General features: G+C 44.4%; 1 protein-coding gene across 7 annotated transcripts in view; it reads right to left on the minus strand.

Annotated features, from left to right (window-relative positions):
* The window catches only part of CDK16 (cyclin dependent kinase 16), a 59130-nt gene that overhangs the window by 12882 nt on the left and 18707 nt on the right, over positions 1–27541 (minus strand). For 6 of the 7 annotated variants that reach the window (XR_004428062.1, XR_004428061.1, XM_033174016.1 and 3 more), the window contains exons 2-10: positions 12265–12407; positions 8322–8462; positions 6336–6469; positions 5200–5325; positions 4194–4250; positions 3039–3153; positions 1368–1462; positions 513–575; positions 15–138 (exon numbers count right to left, since the gene is read on the minus strand). Coding sequence is in view for 5 of the 7 variants with exons in the window: in XM_033174016.1 (XP_033029907.1) it covers positions 15–138; positions 513–575; positions 1368–1462; positions 3039–3153; positions 4194–4250; positions 5200–5325; positions 6336–6469; positions 8322–8462; positions 12265–12385 (976 nt within the window). In the remaining 2 variants the exon portion in view is untranslated. The remainder of the gene's footprint in view (positions 1–14; positions 139–512; positions 576–1367; positions 1463–3038; positions 3154–4193; positions 4251–5199; positions 5326–6335; positions 6470–8321; positions 8463–12264; positions 12408–27541) is intronic. The other variant, XM_033174015.1, reaches the window with a different exon arrangement.

Here is a 27541-nt window from a genome sequence, read left to right on the forward strand (position 1 = left end):
TAATTAGTACTCACCAAAATCTGCTAGTTTGAGTTCCCCTCTCTCATTAATGAGCAAGTTCTGGGGCTTGAGGTCCCGATGCAGCACCTTCTGACGGTGGCAGTAGGCGAGGCCCCGCAGCAGCTGGAACAGGAACAGCTGGAGGAGGAAACAGAGCCGTCTCAATGCCTTTCCCTCCAGCTCACTGCTAGATCTGGCATATACAGCACTTCTAACCAGCCATGGATGCAAAATGAGTGCATTTAGGAAAATGTTTCCGATTCATATAACTTCTTTGAATGGTGGGATTTTCTTTGGAAACACGCCTTTATTTTCTCAGGACAGTTCCACGTTTGTTTGATGGGGTCACCACCAATAATCAGAGCATCGAAGGAGAACATGCAAAATAAGTATCGAATCCCCCAATGCAATCTCATGCTGAAACGAGCTTTTGGCAGCAACATCCGTAAAGTTGCTTGCTACGCAGTAAAAGAATCCACTGAAACAGACTCAGATGGGAGTCAGCAACTTACCTTCACATTGTGCATATTTATTACATTGCCGCAGTCGTCAAGATACTGTTTCAGATCTTTATCCTGGGGTGAAAGAAGACACAGGATTGACAGCTTTCCTCTTCATTAATTTAAAACAACTGATTTGTGCAAATAAGTCTGCAATCCTATGAGCACCTACCTGGAAGTTAGTCCCATTGAATTCAAGGGAATCTTGCTTCTGAGTAAACATGGAAAGGATGGCACCCCTTATCGTTAAGACTATATGGGAATCCTTCAACCTAGAGTGGGCATGGCATTCCCATGCGGTGGACTTGCCATAGGACTCAGCAGAATTCCCCCACCCAGGATTGTGCCCTGGACCAATAAAGTGAACAGAAGGTTCATACATCCCACATCCCCATCCTTTCCCCTTAAAGTAGATTCCCTGTGCCTACATGGTTTGCAGCAGGCTGAGCAGGAGGGCTGGAGTCCCACCCAAGCCCTCGTCTCCATATTGGCCCAGCACTGGTAGTGGTCTCAGGGGCAGGGAACTGACACTTACTGTACTTTCAGGAGACTATCCTTGAAAAACCCACCCCCACTTATGCTACAATAATTTCCTACTGAAGTGGCTGTTTCAAGAGGGCATTGAAAGCTACCTTGAGCATTCTTAAACCTATCATAAAACTGTAATTCCCAGGAGTCCTTGGAAGGAAGCCATGACAGTTTTAACACCCTCTATATGTGCACTGTAGGCAACATCTTCCTTCAAATCAGCCAGGCTGTTCAAAATACGGGCTTTTCTGAATGTTCAGCTTTCAGTCGTAAATAATTTGAGATGTTTTCATTCATAAGTGTAAGTTACAGTTCCCATGCCCTCCCCTGTTTACTCACTAAATATTCGAAGACAAGCGTGAGGGATTTCTCTGTATGGATGATATCATGCAGGGTCACAATGTTGGCATGTTTCAAATCTTTCAGAAGTGAAACTGGAAAACAGAGAAAGAGAGGCACGTTGTGGGACCCGCAACAGAAGCACCTCTAAAGAGTTTAATGGAGCCATTCCCAAACTCTGGGCTTTGAGAGAAGAATAGTAAGCACACGACATGAAAGAGAACGATAGAAAGCTCCAGGGAGGAGATTGTCAGCTGTGTCCCTGCATGATCCACTGCTCTGGACTTGCTGCTGCTTGGGGTGAGTAATTTTGCTTTCCTCTACATAGGGCAAGTGTGGGTTTGTGTGTGCCAGTATGCAATTCTCTCTCAGCCTCACCAAGGGCAGCAGAGTCTGTCTTCCTCCTGCTCCCTGCAGACTGGGTGGGTGGGCCTTTGGGTCTGCCCTCTAGACACCTACTGGGTCCTACTGAGGCAGGTAAAGCTGTGAAAGGGAACTGGCTGAGATGGGAGGAGGGGCAGAGATCTGGCTACGGATCAGGAAATGACCTTTCTCGGCTGTGTGTACATTTGCTCCCGTCTTCTTTCCCCTCTTCATGTGAACCACACACGGGCACAGACATCCTTCTCTTTCTGTCTAGACCTCTCTTCTTTTGCTCCCTAAGGTTTTTTAAAAATGGTTTAACCGACATGTAGTGGAAGTGTGAGCTAGGAGAGGTGTGAGGAGAACTTCAGGTCCAACAATTAAATTGTGGCATAATAAGGTGTGGGATTGTGTAACAATGGCAATAAGTAACCTGTTTTAATTAGACTTAGAGAAAGAACATAAAAAGAGTTATAAGGAAAATATATTTTTGCTAAAGTGGAATAAGTTTATTGACAATTGCAGTTTATATGGAATACCTCTGTGTGTTAAAGAGGGGCTTTTCAGTACTTTGACGAGAGATTAATGGTACCCTAGTTGTAGCAACACGCCCTCACTGGTTCCTTTGATTTGTTGCCTTGCTTTTATTCTTCTTTGACTGAATGATGATGATGATGGATCACATTCTGCTAACCTCAGAGTTCCCCCAAGCCCACTGATACCTCCTCCCTCTTGAGCATGGGAAAGGTGTGTGCACATGTCATTATGGCTGCACATGCACCCCTGAACTTGACTAGCGAAGGAAATGATAAGAACGCTGCAGGTGATATTCCTCTTGTCGGCCACATCTGACTTAACCCAGTCTCTACTGCCCTAACATGAATTCCTCTGGACTTCTGGCTGCTACAGTAATTTTTCTGGTCAATGCAAATATCTTATGACGAGTCTGTGTGTTCACCTGCATTTTCAGCCTGGGACTCCCTCCATTCATGGATGCAGCTGTTTGGCTCATCCAAACATCTGCGGCCATTTCCGCTTTCCACTGGTTGTGGAATTCTTGCAGCTGCTCTCTGGGACAGGCAGAAGGTGGAGAGGTCTCCGCAGATGGAGCAAGAGCCAAAGAGAGGCAGAGCTTTTCTCCATCTTCCTCTGCCTTGAGTTCTACAAGGGCAAACCTGAGACTAGTACAGGACACTGTCGGCCAGGGCCATCCCTTGGACTGGGTGCAAGGAAGGAAGTGGTCTGGTGAGGGCAGGGTGCCCCACTGAAACTGACTGACTCTTCTAATTTCAGGGAGAGTTGATGTACCTTCCCGAATGGCTGTGCAAGGTGCTCCTTCTTCGTGCTCCAGACGGATCTCCTTCAAGGCCACCAGGTTATCGGTGAGTTTACTCTTCCCCTTGTAGACCGTGGCGTACGTCCCCTTAATGCAGCAAAGACAGCACTCAGGCTAGCAGCTCAATGCCCAACCTCTAGTCAACTTGCCTCTCACCCCAACTCTCCTCCAAGTCCCAAGCTGCCCTGCAATTTAGTTAAGCCCCCGTGCCAGCAAAGAATAAATTTCACCACAAAAACCAGAGTGTAAAACTTTGTCTATGTAATTGCAGAAAGATGTTCGCAACACCAGACTGGTCTGATTAGGGGAAGAAAGTTCTCTGCACTGGAGAGGCATGATTGACTCTTGAATTAATAACCTTGGGTGCAGTTAATGCAATTCCCTTCTCTCATTTATCCTCCCAAGAGCCCTATGATGGATTCATTAACTGGCCCATTTTACAGAAGAAAGGGTTGAGGCTGATAAGAGATATGGGTCAATAAGGAGTTCTGGATAAGGGTGTTAGTGGCAATCCTGGGGGGAAAACAGATTCCATGTGCTTTAACATGTTCTGAATGCATGTGATGGAAAGGATGGGTGACTGAATGGAACTCCCCAAGGCCATTCTAGAAGTTGAACCAGGAACTCTTAAATCCACTGAACTAAAGGAACCCTCCCAGGTTGACTGAATCAAATCCATTGTGAGAAGTGATACTAAGGTGGGATGAGCTGCAAGTCTTATGGAGACAAAGGAACAAATACACTGGACTGGCCAAGCTTACTGCTCTAAGGCTAAGCCAGGGTGGTGTCATGGGTTGAGTGCTGGGGAGATCCAGGTTCAAATCCCTGCTCAGACCACCTATGGCAAGCCACCCGTTCTCAGCCTATTCTACCTCACAGGGTTGTTGAGAGGATATTAGGTACACCACTCTGCACTCCTTGGACTTGGAGGAAAAGCAAAGTAGAAATCAATAATACATTAAAGAGAGAGAGAGAGAGAGAGAGAGAGATATTAAAATCAGCATGAGAATGACCCTGTCCCATGTGCCCTGAGATGAAGCAAGCCTAGCTGAGTGGTTATCCCAAGTGTGTTCTAGACTGGAATTCGTTCTCAGCTCCGCCTTCCTGAGGACGGTCAGGGCACTCACTTCTCCCAGCTTGTCCAGCTTCACATACGTCTCCAGCTTCCCAAAGCCAATCTCCGACTGCACAAGAAAGCACAAAGAGACAGGGTGGGAGGGGCTGCCCTTCTCCAGCCGGGGGCACCCACTACACTAGCCCCCCTCCACATTCTGGTAGAGACTTTATCCCACCTTTTTGTGCTGCAGAGAAGGTGGAAAGCAGGTGGGAGCTCTGGGAAAGCATGAATGTGACTCTACCACTAAAGCACTATTCCAGCAGAATCCACCTACAGCACGCCCCCCCCCAGTCGGGAGGGGCTCCTGGTCCCTGTTCCTACTGCAGTAAAAGGACAGAGTAGGCAGCTGGGGGGGGCTATAAGTATTTGTCTTAGCCTTTAAAGCCCTGAATGGCATGGGGCCAGGTGACCAAAAGGTTGCCTTCTCCCATACCTCTTCAGAGACAAGGAAAGTGGCTAGTAGGAGAAGCGCCTTTTCAGTGGTGGTGCTCTTTAAGATCTTTCTGGCGCCAGGTGAATGCCTTTCTTTATTCTCCCGTGCCTTTATAATCTGTGATCTTTAAAGATCTGAAAGCTGGATTAATGAAGGTGCTGTGTGCGCAGAATGAGGCCCCCTTGCTCAATGGGACTCCCCACCTCCTGCTGCCCCACCCCCCCTAAATCGGCTGTAGAGGGTTGGGGGAATCCCCAGAATGGGGCAGGGCAGGGAAGAGGGTGAAAAGTCCTGTTTTGCACACAGACCTCCTTCCACACACACAGGCCCACAAAGCACAATGGCAAATTCCAACCTGAATTTTGATCCCAGTGATTGCATATTTTGTATTTTTAGTTCTACTGTGAATTTTATTTCTGCATTCCCCCTCTGCTGGAAATGTGTACACAGTCATTGTTTTCATGATGGTGTTAATATTGTGTTTTATCGTTTTATTTGGCCAACCACCCAGAGAACTATGTCATGGGGGAGGGGCACCATAAAGAAAACCCAAGTGAACAAATTACATTTAAATCTGACTTACCAAAGAGACTCTCCGTAACCGTCTGCTCAAGGGCTTGTCAAACAGGGGGCTGTTCAGAGTGAGCTTCTCGAGGTAACCTTCGGGCAGGCGGATATCGGCGGGAAGTGACAGGCGCTTGTTAATGTCCTGGAGAGGGGAGGGAAATGGGGTCTAAATTCTGAGGGCAGAACTAGAGCTTGTAAACCCTCAATGAAAGCTGGTGTCTTCCGAGGGCTTTCTCTGTCGCTGTGCCCACTCTGCAGGATTCCCTTCTGAAGGGCACGCCTCAGGATATCTCAGTTGGCAGAGCAAGAGGCTTTTAATCTCCGGGTGATGGGTTCAAGTCCCACATTGGGAAAAAGAAGCATCTTGGGTATCTTAGGAAAGGATATCCCACAAGATAAGAAAAGATTATTCTTATATGCCACAGCCGCAGCTAGACTACTGCTTGCAAGGAACTGGAAAGGAAATATTATCCCCACAAAGGAAGACTGGATATGTAAATTAAGCGAATTCAGAGTTGGCGAAGTTAACAGCAACCATAAGGCATCAGACGAATCAGAATTTAAGGACAGAATGGTAATGCTTTGAGGATTACATGAAAAAAATACCTGTTCTAAGGATAATATGTTGACCTGTATAGACTAAGTTTGTAAAGCAGAACTAGAAAAAAGTAATATATTAAGGATGACCAAAAGACGCAATGTTAATAAGAATCTAAACATTAAGAGATGTCGAGTATTGGGGGAGGGAAGCCACATGGGTATACGATTTGTTTTTGTCTTTGTTTCCGTTTCTGTTTGGTTATTATTTTGTATTGTTATTGCTAATTGAATATTGTGTACCTTTTGAAAAATAAAATAAAATTATGGGGGGGGGGAGAGTGCCAGCTGAAGGAGTCTGTGAAAAGTAAGTATATTGCTAGGTAACTGAATAATTCACACTATTTTATTTAAGGTTTCTTGGTGCAGACTTTATTTCTTGGCTTTTTTAGGGTGGGGGGAGAGAATGAGTGTGGGTCATATACACTGTAGAGCCATCTCTATACATCCCTTCCATGGTCCTCTCTAAAAAGTGGCTTGTGCTAAAGGGAGATGGAGAGAGCCCCTCAGTGACAACTGCCCTGAACTTTCCACGCCCATCTTTAATGCTCGCACCTCGGTGGAGATCTTGCGTGCTGGGTTGTTCCTCATGCGCACTCGGACTGGAGATTGCACCTCATCAGATGATGTCCCTGACGCCTGGTCGCTCTCACCATCTGAACCCATCTTGAGGTCTTCGTGGACAATTTCTGCATCACAGAGAGGTGGAGATAGCACAGGCTGGGAAATTAACAACCTTCTTCTCAAGCAACTCCCTCTAATACCCCTCAAGGATCTCCCTTGGTTCTCAATATGTCATTGTACCTTCCCTTCACGGCCACTTACCCACTGCCTCCCCCCACCTTTGCAAAAAAGGGGGGGTCTATTCTGTGGGACAGACTGCCTCCACAATTGGCCTCCCACAAGCAAAAAAAAGGTCTGGTCTTTAATGTGGCAGACTTCTGAATTGGGCTGTCACATTTTGAAATGCTCCCCCTACCTACATTCAAAACTCCTCGCAAACAGAAAATCAGTGCAGGAGGCAAAAGTCTGGGCTAGAACTTTTCTTCCTGATGTACCTGTTTTCTGTTTTCAGTTAAGTTTTCAGTGTTAGACCATTCAAAAGCCACTCCCTCCAGCCCCCTCCGTCTGCTGCTTATGTAGACCAAGACCTAGCTGGTTTGAATAACATGCCCCACATGCACAGATTTCCCCTTTCTCACCCCAACCCAATTTTAAAAAATACCCACCGGCACGATTTGACCATGTCTGTTATAAAGTATCATATTTTAATAAGAAAAGTCCACTATAGCCCAGTATGGTATTTAAGTAGCTGGTGGTTTTCACTTTTTAAATAGATTGTTATGTTTGATAAGTCATACAACAGAAACTTGCACAATGTCATGTAACGAGTTCAGACCCAGTTCCACACCCAAGGCTCTGTGTGGCTTTCCAGGTATTGCAACACTCCAAACTCCCATCCGCCCAAGTCAGCCTGGCCAATGGTCAGGGAAGATGGGAGTTGTAGTCCAACAACATCTGGAGGGCCAGAGGTTCCCCATCCCCGCTCTAGGCACTGAACATGTTGTAAATACCAACAGGGACCTTATCACCTGTGTCTAATTAACTGTTTCAATAAAAAAAATTAAACAGATATATGTTGGTTTCATGTCAGTTTCACTTCCATTTCATGTCACACCACCCTGCTCTGTGTGACATCTTACCCAGTGTTTTTCAACCTTTTTTGGGCAAAGGCACACTTGTTTCATGAAAAAAATCACGAGGCACACCACCATTAGAAAATGTTAAAAAATTTAACTCTGTGCCTATATTGACTATATATAAAGTAATTTTTCAATTTTTCCCACGGCACACCAGGCAACCTCTCGCGGCACACTAGTGTGCCACGGAACAGTGGTTGAAAAACACTGATCTTACCTGATGAAGAGCTGAGGAGAATGCAAAAGCCCGCCACACTTTTTTTACATTTTGGTTGACTCTCATAAAGGTGGAGATTGGGGAGTTTTCACTCCTGGGGATCTAGAAGGACAGGAAGCCGCTTCAGACCAAGTCATTCTGCTGGTCCATCTAGGCAAGCAGCAGTTTTCAGACAGGAGACCTTCCAGTCCTTCTGGAGATGCCAGGGACTTTGGCAGGCTCCATCATGCAGCCACAGCCCTGTCCCTATAAGCCTTTGTGAAACTGAGATGAAACCGAAACGCTTCTATCTGGTAAAAAATGGCAACTGACACAACACTGAGACACAAATCTTAAGATCTGTGTTGATAAGGAGCTAGCACCTGAAGCCAAGTTCCCTGGGAATAAGGCCCCTAAGCCTTGGTTCCCAGCACCCTTACCAAATGCCTTCTGAAGCAAGAAACAGAAATGAAAGGCAAGGGATTCCCAGCTCTGATGTAGCCCAGCTTAGAGACGAGAGGCCCAGGTTGAAAGGATTTCAGGTGGGACTCCAGAAAGGCTCTCCTTTGGACCGGCCAGCACTGGCCAAGCCCTTGTCCACAGCAAGGAGCCCTCCTGGGCACAAGTGGGAGGTGCAATAGTCACCTAGTCGGGCGGAGCGGTTGAGGTGGGCACTCAGGCTGCGGCTGACGGCCAGTCGGGGCCTGCGGAAGGAGCCTGCGTAGCGGTGCAGGAGGGCGTGGACGCTGCGGGAGGTGCTGGGGCGCACGCTCTTCCCTGTGGGGCCTGGGGGGAGGGAGGGAAGCCCACACATGGACAGCCAGGTGGGGCAGGTGATACAAGGGTTATGAGAGGTGCCAGAGAGTCAAGCGGGTAGCAGGATGGAGCGGGATTGGGGGGGACGGGACACAGCAGTTAGCAGAGGCAGAGGCAGCATTGGCATTGGGGAAAGAGCCCAGCCAAATGTCCATCGCGCCACCCAACCACAAAGGAGAGTTTAAGGGGTTGAGGAAAGAAAGCGTGATATAAACAGGGAGGAGGGTGAATAGGAGGCAAATAGGAATCGCAAACAATCCAAAGGGGGGGGGGGAGAAAGTTTGGACACAGTGGAAGAAAAGCACAGATGGCAAAAGCTCACAGGAGGAGAAAGCAATATGCATAAAGAGGCAGGGAGGGGAAGGGAGTCACACCCCCAGAATGAAAGGAAGGCAGAAAAAAGCAGACACACAAAAAGAAACAAACAGAGGGAAGAAAAAGAGAGAGAGAAATATGAAGGAAGGAAAAACAAAAGAAAAATCAAAGCAGAACGGGAATCAAACTTAAAGTGGAATGAAAGGGGTGTAATGGAAAGGCAGGACTTACCTGAGAGGGACAGCCTTCTCCCCACAGCTCTGAGACATCCCCACTTCAATATTAGAGGAGTGGGGTGGACAGTTATAATGAACCCCAATGATCGCCTGATCTGGTTCCGTCACAGCCGAGGACCAAACCTCCCAGCATCTGATACCAGAGCCACATCAAGGCCTTTACTCTACCTGACCGCGAAACTCCGAGACCAGAGGGAGGAGAAGGTGCAAGAAGAGTGGAAGAAATTTAAAGACTATTTGAAACAATGTGAAAAGTTGGACATTTGAAGTGAAATCAGTGTATATAATAGGCGATAGCTAAACAATGTTAGGTTAAAATAGTTTATAAGAAGTTAAGAATTTGTTTTTTTATATTAGAAGTTATGGTTATGAATAAGTTGATAGAGATAAGATAAGATGTTATTTGAAGATTAAGAATAATGGTGAATGATTGTTAAAATAGTTACAAAGTTACTAAAGTAAATTAGAATTGAACGCAGAAGAGAGAACGGAGGAAGTCCCTTAAATAAGATTTGAAATAAGGTTATAATAAGTAGATTGGTGTGTTCCTGTGTTTTTGTAGGGTGAGAGGTATGTATTAGTTTTATTTGATTGTTATTTGTATTTTGTGCTGTGTTTGTTTTATATGTAGAATGTATGTTTTTTATTTGTTGTTCTATGTGGAAATACCAATAAATTTTATTTTAAAAAAAAATACTCTACCTGGCATCGACAGGTGACTATATGGCTTAAAATCAAGAATGTTTTCTAGTGAGGTCTCTGGAGCACCTAGCAGATACCTTGGAATCCCCAGGTTTCCACTTTAAAGAAGAAAACCAACAAGTTTCTAGTCTGCAGTGAGACAGAGATAACCTAAAAATGCCAGAGAACTATAATCTGAATACACCTATGAGAGACTTCTGGTGATCAGGATTATGCCCTCTTCACAGTTCCTTCTTCTTTCCTCAAGGGGAACTATCCCTCTTCCCCATCCCTTCCTCCTGGTTTTCAATGCTCAGTGATTGGATCAGTAGCCAGCCATTCTCTGTGGTCTTTCCCTCCCCTCTGACTGCCAGAGGATTTGCAAGATGGGAGCAAAGGCCTCTTACTGGGCTTCAGTGCAGCCAAAAGCCTCTTGTGCTGCTTCTGCCGACACCAAAGCTCAGCATAAACCGAGAGAAACACTCCCTGCCCCCATGTGTCCGCTGCACTCATCCAGGGTAAGCAATTTCACCCGCGTTCTCTGCAATTCATAAAACCAGGAGGAGGGGATCCGTGTGCTGCTCGACATCCTCTGTCACGCTGCCAAGGAGATTTGTGGAAGGCAGCTGGTGAGTCCTATTCCCACTTCCCCTTCATTGTCACCCTCTGCAGTCAAGGCAACACCTCACCCTAGCAAAGGTGGCACAGTCTTCTAGGAAGTGGCCTCACCTGGGCAGAAGAGAAGACCCCTCACCAATTTCCAGTGGCCACCTAGTTCTGGTTGCCAAGATCGTTGCAGGAAGCTCTTGCCCATTACTTTCTGAAGCAGGGAAACGGAAGCTGCTGTTGGACTCCAACTCCCATCACCCTTGATCACTGGCCCTACTGGCTGGGGTTGGTGGGAGTTGCGAGTTCAGCAACATCTAGGGCTGCAGGTTCCCCATCTTTGTTCTTAGGATAATCTAGTGCTTTTTTTCTTTAAAAAATGTTTAGGCGTACTCTCATTTTCCTACTCATATTGAAATAACGTACTCCTGCGTCCCCCCAGGAAAAAAAGCACTGGATAAATCGTTTGTGAAATATGATGGATAACACTCATGGAAACTTGAAATTGGTTGTCTAGTAGGTGGAATCAATTAAATGTCTAATTCCCAAATCACTAACAAGCCTGCGTTTTAAGTCAACAAACTTTAATATTTCTAATTCAAAACCAAATGGATTAGTTTATATTCTCTGTGCCTACAGGGTCTGCATGACTAAGCTTCCAAACACCACTGTTTTTCACATGCTCTGGTGTTGGTTGCAACCCCCCTTTATTTTTTTTAGGGAAATGTGAATGTCCCATTTTATGTTAGTATTTTGACTACCTTAAACCAAACATTTTTAAAGTTTGGATCTGAAACCAAGCAGCGACCTATCATGTTTGACTAGTATCTACCTGGCAGATTCAACATTTCCTTTTCATATGGTGTTCATTTCTGATCCAGCTGTTTGGTTTGTGGTCAAGAACTCTCTTGCACATCACATGAAAAGCTGCTCCTTTTTGTTTGTTGATCAGTAAACCTTTAGACTCGAGTGCTGGGTGGCACTGGCATGTTCATGCTTCCTCTCCGGGTTAGTAAATAGAGCTTGCAAGAAAGCAGCTGGTCGGAGAAAGGGTCCATGGAGATGCATGACCCTGAGACGAGCGAGCCTGGGGGGGAACCACCAGTTTATGCCTGCTACTTTCTCAAGAGTTGGCACATTAATTGAGATCTTGAATTAACAGATAAGGCTGCATCCAATGCTAGTCCTGAGCAGAGCACTCCCTGAAATTAATGGACAGGACTAACTCAGGTTCATACATTTCAATGGGTCTACTCTGAGTAGGGCTAGCATGGACCTATAACTTGTGACTGAGTTTGTAACATGCTTTCTGACAGGAAAGGTTTACCCAATGCCAGCAAGACTGAAAACAATTATGTAATATTTGCACAGGTTAAGCTACTTGTATCTTCCTACAATTTCTTTTCTAAGGTTTTTTTTTAAGAAGTTAGAACTTTGAACCAGAAATTCACGGAAAAGTACAATGAACCTATGAAGGCAAAAAGACGGACTGAGGAACCACCAGGAGACACCAATGCCTGTATGATATATGCACTGAATTAAGTACACTTACGGTTTTTCTTTATTAAGCAGTTTATAAACTTTTCCAAATAAATAAAAGTATTAAGCAAAAAGGTCCCAGCACCTGACCACTGAAATCCTCAGGCTGAACAAACTGCAAACAAACTTCCCTGTGTCCTCCCCACCCACCGCTCCTACTCCCTGAAACATTAAGGGATAGAAACTTGCTCTTTTAGCAATACTTCAAGTTGGAGGGTTCCATAGTAGGCAGCAGATTCTGAGCAGGATGTGAAGAAGAAGAAGAGTTTGGCTTTGATATCCCGCTTTATCACTACCCGACGGAGTCTTAGTGCGTTCCTGGGCATGTGAGAGCATCAGGGGAGCTCCCCCGCCACACGCACCCTTCTCCGCTGCTGGCAATCGAGAGCACTCACCATTATCGCTGCTGCTGTTGTTCTCCTCTAGGTTGATGGGCTCGTTGAGGTTCTTCTCTGCTGTCCGGCTCCCACGCAGCGTCATGGACAGCTGCCGCTTGATCTTCTTCATCCGATCCATGGTGGGGAAACGGCTGGAGTCACTGCACATGCCAACAAGGAAACAGACAGGATGGTAACAATGGAAATTAAAACCATACAAAGAGGTGAAAGGATTTGTTAATGACTGGCTGTATTATTACCAAATTAATGAGATGCTCAAGGATGATCTGAAGAAAAATGGATTTGGAAATATCAAATCAAACTTTGAAATTGAAATATTGAATAAGTATAAAATATTGTCAAAAATGTATAAAATATTGTTCCAGTTATAGGTAGGTAGCTGTGTTGGTCTGCCATAGTCCAAACAAAATAAAAAATAAAAAATAAAAAAAATCCTTCCAGTAGCACCTTAGAGACCAACTAAGTTTGTTCTTGGTATGAGCTTTCGTGTGCTTGCATACTTCTTCAGATACACTGAAACAGAAGTCACCAGACCCTTATATAGAGAGAGAGTGTGAGGAGGGGTATTACTCAGAAGGGTGGTGGGAATGGGTGATTGGCTGATAGGTGTAGAAAACCTGTTGACGACTGCAATTGGTCTTACAGGAAAAGGCAAGGGGTGAGATGGCTAAAGATAGCTTTGTCATGTATAATGAGATAAGAATCCAATGTCTTTGTTCAGACCAGGTCTCTCCATGGTTTTAAGTTTGGTAATTAGTTGCAATTCAGCAACTTCTCTTTCCAGTCTATTTCTGAAATTCCTTTGTATTAAGACTGATACTTTGAGATCTTGTATAGAACGTCCTGGGAGATTGAAGTGTTCTGGTTTCTCTGTCTTGTGATTCCTGATATCAGATTTATGTCCATTTATCCTTTGCCGTAGGGTTTGGCCTGTTTGTCCAATATAGAGAGCTGAAGGGCACTGTTGGCATTTGATTGCATACACAATGTTGGAAGATGAGCAATTAAATAGTCCTGATTTGGTATGTTTGATGTTGTTGGGGCCAGTAATGGTGTTGTTCAGGTTTATGTGGCAGCAAAGTTGGCATCTGGGTTTATTGCAGGCTCTGGTACTGGTACTCTGGGGAGTCCTGCCTCTTGCCTTAACACTGAATTAGGTGTACTCTTTGGGGTACCAAATAAAGATCTTAAGAATTTTGATTGTACGATTTCGAGGATCTTGAAATTAGCAGAAAGGTTAATTTGAGAGCCATACAAGAGTTGGGCTAGAGGTTTTGCCTGGAAGACTTTTAGGGCCATTGGGAGGAAGCCGGCGCCTTTCCTTCTGAAAAGCCTAAGGATGGCATTTGCGCTTCTCTCTGCTGAGATAGCTGAGGTAGTCAAGTGTGTTGTCAATTTGGCATTATAAGAAAAAGTTATGCCCAAATATTGGAAGATCTTAGTTTGTTCAATGTCATTTCCCTTCATACTCCAATTGTCTTTCTTAAAGGAGCAATAGAAATGTACAATTTTGGTTTTGGCAAAGTTAATTGTTAACAATTCAGTGTTACATTGGTCACTAAACTTCCCTAAGGTGCGTTTCAAGCCCACTTTAGTTTGCGAGAGAAGGATGGCGTCATCCGCGTACATTAAAACTGGTACTTTTCTGCCACTGGAAAACACAGGGGGATGGGTGTCAATTTCATGGCAGCATGTGACTAGAGAGTTAACATAGATGTTGAACAAAAATGGGGCTAATAAACATCCTTGTCTGACTCCTCTTTGCACTGGGATTTCTCTGGAGAGTCTGCCATCCTGTGTGAATCTTATCTGGAGGGTATTGTTTTCATGGAGTTTAATCATCAGAAGTAACAGCCTTCTGTTAATACCCATATTGGCCAATTTGGCCCAGAGCCTACCCCTAGATTCAGAATCAAATGCTGCCTTTAAGTCCACAAAGGCCGCATACAATGGTTTTTTTCCCAATATTTCACATATTTGTAAACAAAATAATCTAACACTAAGCAGTGATCGATGGTGGAACGTCCGGGTGTAAATCCTGCTTGTTCCGTTTCTAATAAGTCATTGAGGTCTAAACATTCACACAGTTTTAGACATAGATGTTTTGTGTAAAGTTTGCAGATCACATTCAGCAGACTAACTGGTCTATAGTTAGATGGATAAGAGGGATTGCCCTTTTTAAATATAGGAACGATTATGGCCAGGCCCCAATCTTTAGGGATTTGCGTTGTTGTATCTATATATGAAAATAGATTTGCAAGAATCGGGGCCCACCAATTTACTTGCACTTTCAAAAGTTCAACCACAATGAAATCAATTCCTGGGGCTTTACCAGATTTCATTTGTAGAATTAGCGAAGTGATTTCAGCTTCAGATATAGGGGGCCATGGCGCATCATTATCTAAAGAAATGTCAAGGGGTGCGGGATACCATTGGTCCCTGAACAACCCATTATAATGCTCTTCCCATATATCTGCAGGGATTGTTGTGCCCTCGTTAGGTGCTTTGGTTTGACTGGAAATAATTTTCCAGAAGTTGGTATTATCTTTTTTATTAGCTTTAATGAGGGCTTGCCAGATAAGAGAATCTGCATGTCTTTTTTTGGTTTTTAGTAGCTCTTTATAGTTCTTTTTTTTAAGTTGCAAGTCTAATTTAGTAATTGGATTAGGATTTTGTTGGAAGATTTTAAAGCATTCCCTGAGTATGAGTTTAGCCTGAATGCATTCGCAATCAAACCATTTTTTGTTGGTAGGGTACTCATTATGGTTAACGCTCCTAAGCCTTGACAATAACGGTTGGAGTTTTCGGGTTAGTGAGTTAAACTGATCAATTGGGGAGATCACTTTGGTGTTGTTGGAAGTCAGATCAGCCCAGAGAAGCTGACCTTCTACTGATTGTGTCCAGAGGTTAAAACTATTATTGACATGCGGGGACCATTTAATTATGGATCTACCTCTTTGTTGTAGATCATTGGAGTCGACTGCCTGTGGGACAAGCCTACACCTAGTGGGTTCCCAGAATTCAATCCTTTTAAGGGATAGGGGTAAATGGTCACTTTCGGTTCTTATATCTATGATAAATTCAATATGTTCATTAAAGAGCTCTTGAGAGACAAGTACATAGTCAATAACAGAATGCCTTAAGCCTGACCAATAGGTGAATTGACCAGGATGATCACCCGGTGAGAGGCCATTTAAGATAACGAGGTTTAATCTAAATGCCATTTGGAAGAGGCATACGCCAGCAAAATTCGTAACTGGGTCAAGTGAGTGACGCCTAAATAGGGGCCAAGATTCGTCATTTGCATTTAGAGGGCCTATTTTGCTTTCATTAATCAGCTGTTCATCTGAATGGCCTAGCCTTGCATTGAAGTCCCCACCAATAATTAGAGAGGCTGAGGGGAATTTATCTGTGACAAGGAGGATGCAATCTTCCAGCTCGTTCCAGGCATTTTTGAGATCAATTTGCTTCATAAGAGGGTGCATATAAACATTGATACAAATAATCTTAAAGTGGGCAGAAAATATTTTAACGGCCATAATCCACTTTTTATCTATTTGCAGTTGGCTGGGGTGGGTTCCTAAATCTGTCGACAAGAAGATACTCAGACCTCCCGCCGGTCTACCACCTTTTGGGCCAATTGAGGCACTGGAATGGAAAGCAAAATAATTTTGTTTTGACTATGGCAGACCAACACGGCTACCTACCTGTAAAAGAAAAAGAAGGTACCTTTTATCATATGTGGTGGGAATGCAAGAAACTGAAAGGCTTCTGGGATATGATACATAATGAGATTAAGAAAATGTTGAAATATACATATGTTTAAAAACCAGAAGCATTTCTACTGGGAATTGTAGGTACAGAAATTAACAGACAAGATATTAAGCTTTTCCTATACGCAACAACGACAGCAATAATTTTATTAGCACAGAAGTGGAAACAAGAGGAATTACTGACAAAGGAAGAATGGCAATTGAAGCTAACGGAGTATGCGGAACTGGCCAAAATGATGGGAAGGATCCGAGAACAGCGGGACCAGAAGTTCATCAAGGACTGGAAAAAATTTGTAAATTATTTGAAAGACAATTGTATTCAATCAAATACGTTGGTAGGATTGCAAGAAGCTTTGTAAGGAAAGGTACAAAAACCACTGCAGATAAGAATAAGAATGTATGATGTTTTAATGTTTTTGATTTTAAAGCAATGGTTAAACAGTGAAAATGCAGAAATTTGAAATGAAAGATAGAAAATCATAAGGAAGGTTTGAAGGAAGTCAGGGCCCTAAAAAGCCAAAATGTATAATATAAGAGGAGATATTGCAATGGAAAGTCACTTCTTCAGATACAAGTGTGCATGCAACACGAAAGCTCATACCAAGAACAAACTGAGTTGGTCTCTAAGGTGCTACTGGAAGGATTTTTTTATTTTTTATTTTGTTTTGACTATGGCAGACCAACATGGCTAGCTACCTGTAACTGCAATGGAAAGTATTATTGTAAAACTAATAAAAATGATATGAAGGGGGGGAGGAAACAGATGGTTAACCCACAAGGTGAGCATATGAGCAACTCCCACTTGATAGGCGATGGGGATGGGGAAATGCCAGTCCACAGGGCGATGTACAAATCCTAACCCCAATCCACTCTTAATGTAGGATAAGCCAGATGTAGCAAATTGTATGCATATACAGTATACTTCGTTATGAATCACCCTGTATTTATCATTTTGATCCTGCTTCTTTGCCTACAAGGTGGCCCATGAAATATTTCAATGCTAAAAAAAACCACTTAAAAGTCTGAATACATGCCGGTGGGGGGGGCCTAATTCAGGATCCTGAATACTTCAAGGGGAGGGGACTCCTGGGTCCTTTGAAGAGGCATCTCACATGCTACTCACATTCGAAATGCATCTGTTTCTTAAACTGTATTTTTAGACATGTAAAATATTTATGTCTTGGGATGTGTATTATGGTCACTGCAGTGAAAGGACTAAAAGTAAAAAGTCTCTGGAAGTATGTGGGGAAGGAATTCTACAAAGTTAAGAAAACTATCGATCAGATGCCTGGGAAAATAAAGAAAAGGTCCCCACGTGTTTCTGGAATGCAGGCAAAGGAGGGGAAGTTTCCACATCTGCGGTGCCCCCCCCCCGAGAATGTCCAACCGCAGGCCCCCTTAACAGCACAATCCTAACAGCCTCTACAAAGAAATAAACCCTATTGAATTCAACGAGGTTTACTGCCAGGTAAAGTAGACATCAAGAAGAGGTGGCAAGAATACACAGAGGAATTATACCAGAAAGATATGGAGGTCTCATACACCCCAGGTAATGTGGTTGCTGACCTTGAGCCAGACATCTTGGAGAGTGAAGTCAAATGGGCCTTAGAAAGCCTCGCTAACAACAAGGCCAGTGGAAGTGATATTCCAGCTGAACTATTTAAAATTTTAAAAGATGATGCTGTTAAGGTGCTACACTCAATATGCCAGCAAGTTTGGAAAACTCAGCAGTGGCCAGAGAATTCGAGAAGATCAGTCTACATCGCAATCCCAAAGAAGGGCAGTGCCAAAGAATGCTCCAACTACCGCACAATTGCACTCATTTCACACGCTAGCAAGGTTATGCTTAAAATTCTACAAGGCAGGCTTAAGCAGTATGTGGACCAAGAACTCCCAGAAGTGCAAGCTGGATTTCGAAGGGGCAGAGGAACCAGAGACCAAATTGCAAACATGCACTGGATTATGGAGAAAGCTAGAGAGTTCCAGAAAAACATCTACTTCTGCTTCATTGACTACGCAAAAGCATTTGACAAAGAAATGGGAGTGCCGGATCACCTCATCTGTCTCCTGAGAAATGTCTATGTGGGACAAGAAGCTACAGTTAGAACTGGATATGGAACAACTGATTGGTTCAAAATTGGGAAAGGAGTACGACAAGGCTGTATATTGTCCCCCTGCTTATTTAACTTATATGCAGAATTCATCATGCGAAAGGCTGGACTGGATGAATCCCAAACCGGAATTAAGATTGCCGGAAAAAATATCAACAACCTCAGATATGCTGATGATACTACCTTAATGGCAGAAAGTGAGGAGGAATTAAAGAACCTTTTAATGAGGGTGAAAGAGGAGAGCGCAAAATATGGTCTGAAACTCAACATCAAAAAAACTAAGATCATGGCCACTGGTCCCATCACCTCCTGGCAAATAGAAGGGGAAGAAATGGAGGCAGTGAGATATTTCACTTTCTTGGGTTCCATGATCACTGCAGATGGTGACAGCAGTCACGAAATTAGAAGATACCTGCTTCTTGGGAGAAAAGCAATGACAAACCTAGACAGCATCTTAAAAAGCAAAGACATCACCCTGCCGACAAAGGTCCGTATAGTAAAAGCTATGGTTTTCCCAGTAGTAATGTACGGAAGTGAGAGCTGGACCATCAAGAAGGCTGATCGCCGAAGAATTGATGCTTTTGAATTATGGTGCTGGAGGAGACTCTTGAGAGTCCCATGGACTGCAAGAAGATCAAACCTATCCATTCTTAAAGAAATCAGCCCTGAGTGCTCACTAGAAGGACAGATCCTGAAGTTGAGGCTCCAGTACTTGGGCCACCTCATGAGAAGAGAAGACTCCCTGGAAAAGACCCTGATGTTGGGAAAGATGGAGGGCACAAGGAGAAGGGGACGACAGAGGATGAGATGGTTGGACAGTGTTCTCGAAGCTACTAACATGAGTTTGGCCAAACTGCGAGAGGCAGTGAAGGATAGGCGTGCCTGGCGTGCTCTGGTCCATGGGGTCACGAAGAGTCGGACACGACTGAACGACTGAACAACAACAACAAAGTAGGTTAGGATTACAGCATAATCTGGGAGCAAAGCACCTGGAAATGGATATATTTTGAAAGGCAGCTTTTGCCTTTTAGTTTGCCATTTCAGTTGTGTAGCTGACCTGTCTGTCACTCAATTTCTCCCAAGCTTTTCTTTCAAACAAGGTTGCAAAGAAAGCTGATAAGAGGTTCCTCAATAAGATTAGTAACTGCAAACAAGTCTGTTTGCCCAACACCACACAGCTTCAGCCGCTAAGTGGAACATAGGAAGCGGCAGAGTCCGGCCACTTGTGCATCAAGGTCAGGATTCCCAACACTGACTGGCAGTGGATTTCAGGCAGGGGACATTTCCAGCCCTATTTGGAGATGCTGGGGGTTGAACCAGGGCACACCTGCTCTACCCCTGAGCTATGGCCCTTTCACAGAAGCAGTGGGGATATGAATACATGCTCTCTGTTCATGTAGAGGTTGAGGAGGCCTAACAGAACGGAATGTGCAGCCTCAAACACTCCCCAGAATCCTCTACAGGGGCTCCAAAGCCTCCATTTGGGGTCCTAGGCTGACAAAAGGAAATGGAAAGTGTTCCCCCCAAAAAAGAGAAAAGGTGAAATCCACTGCTCTGAGGCATCAAAAATTCCCAAGGCTGCACATATTAGCATTTGAGGAGCTTACACTAGATTTGGGGGGCAATGAGACAGAGGGGGAGAGAGAGGGGTGACCCAAAGCCTTCCTTTATGCTTATCACCATATTTGGAGCTGGGAAGAAATTTTGCCCCAGGGCAATTCGGCTAGCGACACCATTAAGCATAATTCATTGCAAGCGCATAATTTGGAGGGTGCGTGTCCATGCTCATCATACACACAAAGAGCCAGCCATAACAAAGAGGAGAAGGAAAATGATTTCATTGGAGGCTTGAACCAGCCTCGTTTGGTCACAAGCTGTATTTTTGGGTATTCTTGCTTTCATCTGCCTCTTGAGCCTTTCCGTAATGAATGGTGGGGTTAAATATAGTCCCAGGAGCCGGAGAGTGTGCGAGGAAACCGCCCAGTCTGGGTATTCAGTTGACAGATGGAATCCAAAGGCAGCTTAAGAGAAACACAGGAGATGGTCCGCTTGGGGTCAGGTTCTTCAACTGCAACACACACAGACACAACTGAGATAGGTGCAAGTCAGAGGCTCACCAGCAGCTGTGACTATTTCAACCAACCCTGCAGCCTTGGGAAGTCTTGGATCCAGACTGCAGTTATTTTGAATGACCAGAACTATTATGAGAAAGCAGTGTGTGAAACTGCTACTGGGAATTTCATTAGCGTGAGCAGTTTCTGAACTCTGGGCGCAGTATTGTGCCTAAAATTTCAGATTAAAACTGCAGAGTGGAAGGAAAGGAGGACCTTTTTCTGCCTCCCCACTTCCAGCTACTCTCGAAGGACTGGAGAAGAGACCCTCTTAAGAATATTGGGGGGGGGGCAGGGGAAGGACTAGACCATGTGAAAATGAACATAATATTTTAGCTGCAGTTCATTTTGAGCTTTGTATTCTTGTTCTAAAAAGTGCACCTAGACATTCTGTTGTTGTGTCCATAATATCAGTTTAAGGTGCTGTTATGAGAATTTTAAGGTCTAAGATACAAAATAAATGTTCATAAATGTACCAGGCAAACACATACATAAATATATAAAACACATGTCTGAAACAGTACAGGAAAATAGTCCTCAAATCATTTTGACTCTCCCAAATTGACCTCAAATGTTTCTCTGCAAAGGAGGAAGGAAATGGGAAAACTTCCCCATTGTCTCTTTGCTCATAAATCCTGTCTTAAGGGCGTATCTGTGTATGAAAAGGGTGAGTCTGTGACCTGGATTCAGGAACTGAGTATTTACCATCACAAATAATGGCCAGACTGCCCATGTAATGCAATCAGTGACCATTATCAGGTACCCTGGCAAACAGGATTTCTGCGGTAGACCACCTCCTCAGCTCCATCTCTTGTAGAAGTTCCAAAGTCTTTTTCTGAAAAGCAGCAGTCCATTTTTCCTTTGTCATTTTCCAAGGTCAAAGAACAACTTTGTAGTCAAAACAATCTGTTATACTGTAACACCAGCAATCATAATGCCAAAGTTTCTTGCTAAATCTTTCAAGACCTTGGGGGGGGGGAGGGTAACTGTTTTCCAAATCCAAATCCAAATTTGCAACAATTAAGTCCTACTTCTATCCTCCTTTTTTGGGGAAACAGTTACAGAAGTTTTCCTTCTTTTCTATCACTTTTGACAGTCCTAATCCATGCATTCCAGCGCTGCAATGCCTGCCTTGCATCTATAAGATGCATCGCAAGGGGGCTGTTAGGAGCAGCCTATCTGGCACAGACATTCGCATCCTGATAATCTAAATTATTTCACCTTACCCTATATTATTTTTTCTGGCTTTATGCCCCGTTATAGTCCTATCTGGGATATCTGCTCTTCCAGTTGTACCGCCATGAAGCCACACAAACTCTTCCTCCTGGTCTCCTGTCTCTCATAGGATCTCCCCTTGCTGCGGTGATTTGGTTTTTTGAAAAAGAAACAGATCTCTTTCAGCACTCACTTGCAGCAAGGCTGTCCAGCGGTCCAACTGGTGGGATCTGCTTCTACACCCCAAAGACTCCAATTTCCACCAAGAGGAGCCAAATGCAAAACAATGGCTTAGAAGGAGGGGCAGAATTAAGGAAGAGGGCAATTCTGAAGACACCTTGGCCAAGTAATTTGTTTTCACTATCAGAAACAGAAAAATCTGCTCCTGGTTTCCCCTGAACTTTTATTCTTTTCAGCAGCCTTTTGCAGCGGGGAGGATGTTGATATTGCTAGAGTTAGACAAATTGCCCAAAGATCCACCAGGAGACCCTGATCAACCTTCCACCCACGTGGAATATCAAACTACTGTGCTAGCACCCTCACAGCAGCACAAAGGGTAAAAATGCACATACAGCTCCAAGCCTGGGAAGCCTATAGAAAACACCATTTCCATAATTTCAGCTTCCTTTTCATTAAAAGCAAGCTTCTAGCCCTCTTGCTTGCACACACAAAACCAGAGAACTTCTGGGCAGAATTTTCAGAGTCCTGTGAACAAAGCGTTTCAGAACTGGACAAGGGCTGGATCTGGCCTGGGACAACCTGGGTTCAAATTCCTGTTCAGCCACAGAACTCTTGGGGTTTTTCTTGTGAAGACAGTATTATTTTATTATTTATTATTATTTATTGAAATTATATACCGTCCTATACCTGGAGATATCAAGGTGGTTCACAGAAAAGATCAACATAAAAATCACAATGTATATAATCAAAATAAAAACAACCCAATAACACCCCCCAAAAGAGTGACATTTTAAAAGGGCACAGTATATGTGCCTGCATGTGCTAGAAAGCCAGGCTGGGACACAAATGTAATGAATAAATTATACTATGAACTGGCTCAGTTTATAAACAAGACAATTATTACAATTGTCTGACTCTACTTATGAACCAAGACAGTTTAAAGAAGGGCAAATAAGCTTGTTGCAAACGACTCTACTCCTCAAATCACACATGGACATGAATCCCAAACATGATTCAGCAACATGATTACTCCTTGTGGGCAAAGGCGGCTGCATCATGGCAGAACAGCGGAAAAGAGTGCGGCTCTGGAGCATGTGGAAAAGGCATCTCGGGAGCCACAGGTGAGCCAGGTGGCTCTCGCTCCAGCTCCAGTCTCTGCTGTGGGGCCCAGATGCTCTCTGGGTGCTGCTGGATTACAGCATCTGGAGGACACTGGAGGGCATCTGATCTTGAGACCTGCTTCTGGCTGATTCTCACTGGGCTCACTCCACATCTAGCATTGATACATCACTGACCAAATCAGAAGAGCACATGGGCAGTGACACTAAGGACAAATGTTTCCAATATTTAGCTTCCCAAGCACTTGGGATTCTCCTTGTCCTGCCAATTGCAACAACTTTAGGCTGGTACCTAGAAATGTTTTTGCTTCCCTGACACCCTAATTCAACACGGAGAAAACATTCCAAGATATTCTGCATCTGCAGTGCAGGCATGGGCACGCTGGTTCCACCACCCCACCCCACTTGAGCAAACGCTCCCAGCCCTGGCCCAGTAAACTTCCTATTTATACCTAATCTTCTCTAAGCTGAGCCTGAGAAATCAGCAACTGGCAGCTACATGAGGCCAAATATATCCTTGGGGTTGCAGTGCTTCCTTCCACCTTCCACACTCCAGGCACTGACTCCCATTAAGAGAAAGGTATGGGAAGTCCTCGGCCCCAGATAAGAGAATCCATTCCCTCTGTTAACCAACTAACAAGTCTGGTCTCCTGCCCGTCTTCTGATAAGCAGGAGAGGCTTTGGTCTAAAGGAGTTAAACAGCGGGTGGGGCTTGTCTGCCAGAGGGTGCACTCAGCTGTGTTTCCATCCTCCAGGAATAGGAAGTTCTGCTTCTAGTTTGGAGAGTGAAATAGCAGCATCCAAATGGTTAGGGTTAGCACCCCATGGTGGTAAAATTAAATTCCACACAATAAAAGAAGCAAAACTGGTAAAAAAAAAAAAAACAATCCCCTTCATTTCAACAGCTTTTGCAGCTATACAAATCTAATCAATGCCTTGCTGAATCAAACCAAGGACCGGCTAATTCAGCAATCTGTCCTTCTAAACAGAGGATCATCCAGATGCAAGATAAGGCACAAAGGTTATGACTGTCCCCTCGACTAGTCTCAGTATCTGCTGCTCAGCAATATACTGCCTTCTACAGAGGTTCAATTTCACTATCGCAGCTGATCCTTTGCTATGAATTTGACTAATCTATTTTTTAAGCCATCTGTGACTGAATTTAGATATGCAGCACAACATAGTTAGACTGCCAGTACGGAAATCCATTTTTGAATACTCCCCTATGTGGAGAAATGGCCCTTTAGTTCTACAGTACTGCCAACAATTTCATCCTGTCAGGCAGATAAGGGCCTAATAATTTTTTAAAAGTCATCACTTCATGGCCTTGCAGTTTAGTCCTGATGCCAACTCCACTGGGATGCTTCTCTCGGGAGCAAGCTGCATGCAAGCAAGTGTTAAAAGTTTGCAGCACAGTATCTGTGAAATCCTTCAAGGGGGGGTGGGGGCCTTTGCTCAGCATTGCTGGGCATGTGGAAGACTATTAAGGGGGATGCATGGAAAGGGCTGCTCAGTTTCTTTCTACTGAGAGAAATATTCATTTCATTTTATTTTCTCCTTATGTTTATATCCCACAGAACCAATTCTGTGCTGCTGAATGGTGGGGGATGAGCAATAGGAGACATTTTTTTAAATTGCTAGTTCGCCCCCGTTCTGTTTTGAGCAGGTCTGCTGCCTTGGATTAGACATGTAGAAGGCTTTTGACTACCAACATTGAGAAGCTAGTAGAAAGTCCTGCTCCACTCTGTAAAATTCATTTTGGGTTTTTTACTTGCCACAAGCAACAAGCAACAATCCAGGTCACTGAAGTTTCAAACCCCTGAAAATATTGTTTGGCTTCCTTTCTGGCTTCTGAGATTTCAGCAGGAATTGACCACACATTTTGGAGCAGGACTTTCTATCCACTGGGGCTAGAAACTTGAGTTTTTTAAAAAATGAAAGCTGACATTTGCAGGGAGGCAAACTTTCTGGCTTTACTGTGCATGACCTTCTCTGCTCTCTGAGAAACTGCAACATCTACACAGGACTTCCCATGCATTTCTCCCTGCCTGTCAGAGAACCACTCCTTCCCAAATGTTCCTCAAAATCTTTCTAAAATAGCAGCTTCCAAATAAAGCAGACAGAAGAAGGCTGTTGACGCAAATATGGGCAGCACCATCAGTCAAAAGGACTGACTCATTAAGGAGGCAAAAAGAAGAGAAGGCTGCCTTGGGCTTGAGGCTCTACATCCTCATGTTATCATCCAAGGTAAGGCGGCTCATGCTTGCTCTACATACGGTCCACACACGCCCCAATACGTCTCAGAACAGTCCCCATGTGGTCTCCCCTTCCAGGTTTTGTTAATGGAAAGTTAGTTCCTCATCAAGGGCAGGATTCACTTCCACATGTGCAGCTGGGCCCCCCCCCCAACATGGGGTTCCAGGGGCTGGGAGACCCCTCAGAACAGGGCACAAGGGGGTCCTTCCATCTGGCAAGCAGAAATGCCTAAACAGACAGAATGGTAGGAAGAGCGGGACGCTGAATTCCACCCAAGCTCACTTTCCTGTTGTAGACGTCAAGGTACTAGGAGAGCCAACTTATTGTCCTGAACAGCAAGTTCCTAACTTACCTTTGAGTAACTTTACTCTCAGGTAGATGCCCAACTGACCAGCACACTTGTCTACTTTATACATATGACCTCCATATGATACACAGTAGAGCAGAGGGGCAAGCAAGGACAAAATCAGAACCCCAAGAGTGAATCAGCTGCAACAGGCGGCCACTGGTCCTATCTCCCTTTTGCAACTTGCTCTGCTTTCAATAAGTTCCAGAAGAGATGAGAGATGCTGCCCTGAAAGAGTTTGCAGAGTGCAAGTCAGCCTTCCCCAACTCGGTGCTCTTTAGCTGGTGCTGCTGGCTGGCAACTCCCATCAGCGCCAAGAGTCAAGAGATGATGGGGTAGTAGGACCCCACACATGGAGGCCACCTTATATTGGCTGCACCTGTTGGACACTGCCCTGCAGCTGGATGGGGAAGGGTGGCACAGAAATGTATAAATAAGTGCTGTACAGAGAGGGGGCAGAAGGCAAATTCTACGGCCAGGCAAAGGAACAGGGGATGTTCAGCTCAAAATGCCCAGTGGGGGGAAACATGCTGGCATTTCTTATATATTTAAAGGGTAAGTTTTATTTTGTTTTTCTGGGAGTGAGGGGTGGGATTCAGAGCAAGGCAGAAAGGCTCGTGCTTAGATATATTCAAGATTACCGGTAAATGGAAAAAGAAGCTCCAGCAGTGCATTGTACAAGCGTGTCTTTTTAACCCAGAGACTCTACTGCCCTAACATGAATTCCTCTGGACCGTATATCACTCATTCTACACATTGAGTGATGGTTGCTCTAAAGAATTAAATAGGTATGTGCATGGCATTCTGTATTTACGCGTGCAAAAGACACAAATCCCATTCATAAGGAAACTTAGGGACAGTGGAGCGGCCCATGGCTGAAAAAGTTTGCTGACCCCTGGACTAGAATAGATGACCAACAGGGTCCCTTCCAGCTCTATAATTATATGAATGTAAAAAATTAAACAGCATGAGGAAAAACATCTGAGCCTGAGCATTTTTAGTGACACAGTAAGTCATACACTGTGTTTATCTACTGTGGATGACATTTCCTGGATCTCGGCATTCATGGTGAACTGCCAGATCCTGAGTGTAGTAGGAGCAAAGGTGGTGTTGGTAAACTAGCAGATACCTGTATTGGGTGACTTCACTGAATCAGTCCAGCCTGGAAGCAAGGGGTCCCTAAGACCCAGGTAGTGTATGGAGTAAGAAAACTTCCTCCCCAGAAAAAGCTCAGTTGTTGCAAATGGAAGCAACATTGCCAACATGATCAGGAATTTTGTGACAAGGATAAAGGGCGCTTACGGTGATTGGCTGAGGTGCCCTAATATCTCAGACAAATAGGGCACCTTGCCGGATCAGACCAAAGGTCGGCAGCATCCAATTTACCCCAGTGGCCAACCCAACTCCTCTGGGAAGCCTGCAAGACGGCATGAAGGCAAAATCCCACGGTTGCTCCTTCGGAAGTGGCGTTGTGCTATTCTACCCCAGAACCTGGGGGAAGGAGAAGGAGGCGTCCCCCTGAATTCATCTAATACCCTTTTAAAGCCATCACTACATCATGGGGCAGCAAATTCCACATCTTAATTATGTACTGTACTGAGTAAAAACAGAATTTACTTTGTCTCTCTTGAATCTCTTGCCCAATTTCATTGGAGGACCCCAAGTATTTGGAGAGGTGGAGAAAAATGTCTTTTTCCATACAATACACAATGTTATAAACTCCACATGTACTTCCTTGTTGTTGTTGTTGTTCAGTCGTTCAGTCGTGTCCGACTCTTCGTGACCCCATGGACCAGAGCACGCCAGGCACGCCTACCTTTCACTGCCTCCTGCAGTTTGGCCACACTCACCCTTTTTCTTATCTAAAAAGCCCCAAATGGTTTAGCCTTTCCACACACAATCATCTTGTTTTCTGCATCTCTTTCAGGTGTGCAATATCTATATAAATAAAAATGCAAATGTTCGTTTGTTCAATACCTCAAATCTCAGAAAGTCCTTGACCGATTGATTTGAAATTTTGACACAAGGTTGTGTTCCAATCCAGGAGTGTCTTTATGTAAAAATATTACATAAATGTCACACCTGTGACAGGTAAAAATTTGATTTTTGGCAAAAACAGTGCCATCTACTGGACGCAAAAGCAGCACACAGTAATTTCATTGGT

This window comes from Lacerta agilis, chromosome 16 (assembly GCF_009819535.1).
Source record: "Lacerta agilis isolate rLacAgi1 chromosome 16, rLacAgi1.pri, whole genome shotgun sequence".
Taxonomy (NCBI): domain Eukaryota; kingdom Metazoa; phylum Chordata; class Lepidosauria; order Squamata; family Lacertidae; genus Lacerta; species Lacerta agilis.